At 43.2% G+C, this 7,176-nt stretch overlaps 1 protein-coding gene across 1 annotated transcript in view; it reads right to left on the bottom strand.

Moving 5' to 3' along the window:
• galnt14 (UDP-N-acetyl-alpha-D-galactosamine:polypeptide N-acetylgalactosaminyltransferase 14 (GalNAc-T14)) overlaps positions 1-5,676 on the bottom strand; it is an 82,609-nt gene extending 76,933 nt beyond the window's left edge. The window contains exon 1 of the mRNA XM_053444792.1: positions 5,375-5,676. Within this exon, the coding sequence (XP_053300767.1) occupies positions 5,375-5,548 (174 nt within the window). The 5' untranslated portion in view covers positions 5,549-5,676. The remainder of the gene's footprint in view (positions 1-5,374) is intronic.
• Between the last annotated feature and the right edge of the window lie 1,500 nt (positions 5,677-7,176).

Raw genomic sequence — 7,176 nt, 5'->3', positions numbered from 1 at the left:
TTCCTTGTCTGCCTCTGTTTTTCTCTCTCACTCGTCTCTTAGTTTTTGACTTTCCTCTTTGGTTCACCCCTTCTCTCCCTCCCTCCCTCCCTCTCTCCCTGTTATCTTTCTCTCCCACTCTCTTCATCCTCATTTTAGCCTCCGCTCTCTATAAACTAGATTGATGGCTCAATCCTACTTGCATCAAGGTGAGAATTACAATTTTTGTGCCGGCGCAAAGACACAAGTACACACTCGCACAAATGGCAGCAGACAATGACAACCCTATTCTCACAGTCACTCCCTTCACCTCACACACACATATACAGACACACACACACACAGTTATATATGTATTATTTTCTTCACTAGCAACATAACAAAAGCTTGATATAAATCCATTATGCATCGCACGATCACATACATCAAGTTCTACCTTCTCCTGACACTTAGTACGAGTTTGTCATTTTCTGCACTTAATGAAGTCTGAGCCCTTCAGAATTAACTCAGGAGCAAAAATCTGTCTGTGTGTGTTAGTGTGTGTGCGTGTGTGTGTGTCACATATTAACAAAGCACACAAACGTATGTACATGGAGCATAAATGAATTAAAAACGTGTGGTTATGATTTATGGACACTTCCCTGCTGTGCCTGGATGTTTCCTTAAATATGGAATTATCAGCTGCTGTCAGCTTCCCCACGCCTTGGTTTATCTGTGTGTGTGTGGGTGTGTGTGTGTGTGTGTGTGTGTGTGTGTGTGTGTGTGTGTGTGTGTGTGTGTGTGTGTGTGTGTGTGTGTGTGTGTGTGTCCCATGCATGGTATACATGGATAATTTCGCAGTCAAAGATGCTTGATTATGCTGCATCCCCAACTTTTAAAAAAATCTTATTTATGCTGATTCTTGCCTGTTTTTTTTTTTCCTGGATGATCTGAATCATATATACAGGAGCGAGAGATGAGGAGGTGTGTGTGTGTGTGGGGGGGGGGGGGGGGGGTGTGCACACTCTTGTGCTTTTGGTGGAAACGTGCTTCTTGATGCAGGACTGGCACAGTGATTGCAAATTGCCCGTCTGTGTATAATATCTGTTCCTTTAGCTGAAAGCCACAGACGAGCAAAACAAGAAATCACCGGAGTCGCTGTCACACACTTGTGTTATTTTCTCAACGAGCACTTTTCATCAACAGGTGACCTTTGACCCCTGGACCTCCGATTCGTCAGGTGTCTGTCACGCTCTCTATTCAGGAGCTGCAGGTTTATTTCCACTGGAAGTTCTATGTTTGGACTAAGAGGCAAATATTCTAGAAAAGAATCAACATAAAACTCATAATTTTAGATGATGAATAGTTTGAGGCAGAAAACAAAAGGCTTTGAAAAATAAAAATTACTGGTGGAACACAACTATTATATATCAGGAGCTGGATAATTAAAAAGACAGTGAAAGGGAAATGAAGTGAAATAAATTAAAATGTTATAATGAGGTCAGTTGAACATTTGTTATCTCCAGGAGCTCATTTGGTCCATTTTAATTTAATTTAACCGTTTGATAAAAGGTTTGAAAAGGCTGAAGTCAACTCAAATTCTGATAAATAGGACAATAAAGTCAAATACATTAAATCATCGTGTGTGGCAGGTGATTTTCTTTGGGCTGTGACTGTTGAACCACCGTCGGGTCCATTTGTCTCATGAAGCCAGTGTCTTTTGGCCCCTTCTGTACACAGAGCCCACTATAATCCATATTATTATTATTTTTATTTTTATTATTATTATTCCCGGGCTGGGAGTCGCTCTGAAAACTCATTTCCCTGTCCTCTTGTCCGTGTGAATGCCTCCTGATGGGGAGAGGGACGGAGAAAGGAACAATAACTGCATTTCATAGGACGGGAAAATGAATAATTTCAGCAGTGGGTGTGCACGCAGTGTGTGTTAATGTGCGGTGCAGTGTGTGTTGATGTGCGGTGCAGTGTGTGTTAATGTGCGGTGCAGTGTGTGTTAATGTGCGGTGCAGTGTGTGTTAATGTGCGGTGCAGTGTGTGTTAATGTGCGCTGCAGTGTGTGTTAATGTGCGGTGCAGTGCGGTGCACGGCGTGTCGGCGTGTTCGGCTCGTGGAGCAGCTGTGACACACGAGGCGAGCACAGTGATTGGAGCATCGATCTTGTTTCCTGGAGAAATGAAAGTGAGACGGAAAGTAAGAAATGGAAAGATGACGAGTTAGAAGAATAGAACAAGTCAAACTGGGCGAGGTTTGGAGTCACTGGTTATTTCTTTCACATAGTTTTCTTTTAATATTCCTCTGACGCGTATTTTGAGTTATTTCTTTTACATTTTGGAATATGAGAAGTAAACTACCCATAATGGTTAAGTACGCTTGGCTACGCGTGGAGCTGGTGAACTTTGACCTTCGACGTCACAGCCTCAACGACCTTTGATCCCACTCGGCCATAATTGGCTGTAGTTTCCATAGAGAGCCAAGATCTGTGTCATATGGTCTTCTCATGTTTAGTTATAGATCTTACAACATTTCAGATTTGAGTTGCTTGGCACATGTGAAAGTCTCATAATGTCCGACACATGAATCAGTCGAGCTCTGATTTACAAACACCATTTTTGACAGAATTTCAAAGTTGTTGGTCAGAGCAACACAAACCTCCAGTTGTTGTGTGTGTAACGTGAAGCAGCAGAGAAACAATCTGCTGACACGCGTGAACAGTTCCTGTGACGACCTTCTCGTCACATAAAGAAAATAACTGTGATTCCTTGAAACGAGTGAATCGTTTCTGTTTGGGCCGTCCTGGAAATCTGACCAAGTGCTGCCCTCGGACACACACAGAGACACACACACACAGAGACCCACACAGATACACACACAGGGAGGGAGGCGGAGTGTCCTTCAATATTCAGTGAACCAACAGATCGCCTCCTCTTCCACGTTTGGACTTCTGACGGGAGAAACTCCATAAAGACCCCCTGCCAAGCTGCCTGAGGACACAGGCACACTCCAACCACGCTGCTTTAAAAGACCCTGTGTGTGTCTGTGTGTGCGTGTGTGCCTGTGTGTGTGTAGTACAGGAGTGGGGGCTCTAGGTAAACAGGAGTGCAGGCTAATCCTGTGAGCAATGGGAATTCTGAATTAGCATTTGAATGCTGACGGTGCCGCACACGACTACTCCTGACAAAACGTACACACATCCTCGGTCCCGGCTCACACGGACACGCAAAAACACCGCACACGTTTCCTCTTCACCGCACTTGTAGCTGACGTCTACAACCAATACTTCAGAGGAAAAACTAGCTGCTGGTTTGATACTGAGGATTTCTCCAGTGGAGTTTTATGAGCTGCTGCTTCACGTTCACACACCAACACAACCACAGGCTGCGTTTACATGCACATTAATAAAGTGATTTTACTCCAATCAGGGCAATAAAGATGGAAAGATGCATGTCAACAAACATTCGATTGAAACGTTGCTGAAGACTTTCTCTGGAGTTTCTCCTGTGAGAGCAGAAAAACATCCAGGAAATTCACAGCCAGCAGAAGAACTGGAAGAATACAAACATCAGAGGATCCTGCAGGTTCAAGTATGAAAACTATTTTGTGACATTGTTTGAAACTATTGTGCGGCAGCTGTGTTTTCACCCCTGTTTTTATTCCGTGTGTGTGTTTGTGAACATGATTCTGCAAAAACTTAAAGATGGATTTCCACTAAATGTGTTGGAAGGATGGAACAGTCAAGAAAGATCTCATTAGAGTTCGAGGCAGATCTAGAAATGTTCTAATAATTTGTTTTTACATTGTGAAATACAGTGTTTTTTGACATTTCCAGTGACTTCCCAGTGAATTAAGGGCATCTTGATGAAAAATCATATTAGGGCACTAATATCTGTGTGTGTCTGTGTGTAGGTTGGTCATGATAACAGTACATAACAGATTTAAACATGGTTTCCAAAGGGCATTGGCTTTTTTCAGCAGCAGCACGTTAACAATTGGAGCCACGAACCTGTAATGAAGATAGAGATAAAGTGGATGTATCTTCAATAGTTAAAATGAATTCATCTAAACAACCTGAAGGATTTAAAGGAGTGTCGGAGGAAGGAGCTCCACCAAGTGACTCTCTATAAAACTGTATCACGTTTCTGGTTGTGCTTGAATAAACCACTGCACCAGGAAGAGCCCAGTTTATGTTTCTTATTTTATGATAGGAACAGACTGTATTCTGGGTAATGATGATACGTGGCTGTACCTGCTGACACGTTCTACACCGGGTGTGAAAAACTGCAGGATTAAGTTGGCAAGTCTGTATCTGGCTCGGGAATTAGCCAAGGTGTGTTACCAGTAGTGTGTCCTGACTTGAAAACGACACAGACACACACAGACACACACACACACACACACACACAGTCTTGCAGAATGTGATTCTCTCATTAGCTTGTGCGTTCACATCTCACAGAACAAGTCCACACAAGACAAGACCGTCTCTCCCTTTTCTGCTTCTTCTTCTTCTTCTTCTTCTTCTTCTTCTTCTTCTTCTTCTCCTGCTCAGCTAAGTGACTGCAGCTGCTTACACCCCTACAACTTAAGTAGTTTAATTACATTTGGATTTTTTTATATGGAGGCATTTAGCTGAGGATCTCATCCAGGTCAAGTTACAATGAAAGCCGCAGCAGATTAAGCTTCAATGCCGGAATTCTCCACCGTCTGAAAAGCGCCTCCCACTCGTAGGAAATTAAGGCGCCTCTCACGATTAAGACAAAGTGAGGATCTTCTTTAAGAGTCTTCAAAGCCGTGTTGTCGACACACACTTATTATACGTTTACCGACTGGATTCTCAATTCACAAATTTATGTTTATGCTCATTTGCTCCAAAATTGTTATAATTACATGACGTTGATGCAACTTTATATTATTTGACTTTAGAAACTAAAGCCTCTTTTCCACTGGTCATGAAAACTCCCTCTCATCTGGCTTTTTGTCTGCAATGTGAATAAACTCAGTTTGTATTCAGTCAAACTTCACTATAAGTATTTTTTAGATATTGACAAAGAAGAAAAAGTGTATTGATGTTTATTTTTGTTGTTTATTTTCTTAGTTCAAGTTCTATATATTGGTTTTTCAATTGAAATAAAGTTTACACACACACACACACACACACACTGTCTCTCTCTCTCTTTCACACACACACACACACACACACAAGTACACGCACACACAAACACACCCTGTCTCTCTCTCAAACAAGCGGACACACACACACACACATACACCCTTTCTCTCTCACATAGACACAAATATATACACACACACTCTCTCTCTTTCACACACATACAAGTACACACACACACCCTCTCTCTCACACACACAGACAGACACACGCGGGGTGGAGGAGTCTGTACTTCACCTGGTTGTTGACCGTCTCTCCTCCGCCTCCTCCTCCGGCTCCTCCCGCCCCGGCCCCGGCCCCGGCCCCCAGCTCCGGCAGCCTCCTCCGGCTGAGCACCAGCAGGTAAACCAGCGCTCCCAGCCACACCAGCAGCGCCACGGTCACCGCCAGCTTCCGACAGAGACGCTTCATGTTCCGCTCAGGAGGAGCCGGCGGCGCCCGGAGCCGCTGTCAGAAGCTCATGACACCAACAAACAAACAAACAACAACAACAACAACAACTCCTCCTTCTACACACGGCGCGAGCGGCTCCGGTCCCGGTGGCGGTGAAGCGGAAGCTGAGGTGCACGCGCTGCCTCTCACACGCTCCGTGTGTGAACTCAGCAGCTCGAGCGCTTCCCTGACAGCCGCGCGTGCGAGTGTCTGTGCGCGTGAGACGGTGTGTGTGTATGTGTGTGTGTCGGTGAGGGAGTCCTGGACCCTCCTGGAGGTTGGAACGTGAGAGAGGAGCGCCACCTACCGGCAGACAGCACCACATGGAGAGGACGTGAGAATATAATAACAATAGAATATGTGGAATAGAAAAAGAGTGTGCACGAAACATTGACTCTATGCATTTCAATGACTTATGAAATGTCCAGGTAAATAAATATAAACATATCTTACATTTAATAAAGAGTTCATCATTGTTAGTGAATAAATAAAATAACTTGAGTGATTTGATTAATAAAGTTGAGGAAAATATAATTTCGTTAATTGTCTCATCGATCTGAACAAGATGTTTCACACAGATAAAGTGTCAAATGAATCTGCATCAGTGATTTTTAGTGATTGAGAGGAAAATAAAGAGAAGAGGAGAGAAGTCAGAGAAAGAAGGTGTGAGAAGAAAGAGGGGAATACAACGAGGTGACAAAGGAAGAGGGAGAGGAAGAGGACGAGGAAGAGGAAGAGGAAGAGGAAGAGGAAGAGGAAGAGGCTCCTTCTTCTGCTGCCGTCACAACAACAGAAGAAAACGTCCCAAAATTTTATTTCACTAACTTATCCCCACTGCTTCCATCCTAGTGTCGTTAATAAAACACGAGGAGCAAAGATGAAACTGATCCTTTGATCTCTGCCTTAACTGTCTGAGTGCGCCATCTACTGTTTACACTGAGTAATGTCGGTTACTGATGGATCTCAAACATGTATATTTAAATAATACTGCAGAAAGTACATGAAGAAGAACTCAACATCTCCACTTTAACACGGCTCCCAGTCAAAGTGAAGTGATATTAAAACTACTTCAATAAATCCAACTAACAAACAGACCAATGAAAACAACTTCCTTCACAGATAAAGCTCAAAGTTTGGTTGTGCCAGATAAATACAATCAACTGGAACAGTTCGTAACTTCATGTAATGTGTCAGGACCAAGATCTCTGCTTTATTTCTGCAGAAATTCACCTTTTCTTTCCAGGCAAACTCTTTTCAAACTAACAGCTCAGGAGGGTTAGAACAAGAGAACAAGAGAACAAGAACAAGAGAAGAACAAGAGAACAAGAACAAGAGAAGAACAAGAGAACAAGAACAAGAGAAGAACAAGAACAAGAGAACGAGAACAAGAGAAGAACAGCCACAACAAGAGAAGAACAAGAACAAGAACAAGAGATGAAGAAGGAGAAGTCCTCTCTTCAGGTGTTTTCCTGTTGGATCCTGCGTGGTGATTGGCCGGTTCAGTCAGAAAGTCAACCAAAAAGCAGCCTGTTCAGGTGGAAGCCAATCAGTTGGTTCTACCTTCAGAGAATCCTGTTCCTCATTTAACAAACATAATTTTAAACATG

This window comes from Pleuronectes platessa, chromosome 17 (assembly GCF_947347685.1).
Source record: "Pleuronectes platessa chromosome 17, fPlePla1.1, whole genome shotgun sequence".
Taxonomy (NCBI): domain Eukaryota; kingdom Metazoa; phylum Chordata; class Actinopteri; order Pleuronectiformes; family Pleuronectidae; genus Pleuronectes; species Pleuronectes platessa.
This window is presented reverse-complemented; position numbering and strand designations above follow the sequence as displayed.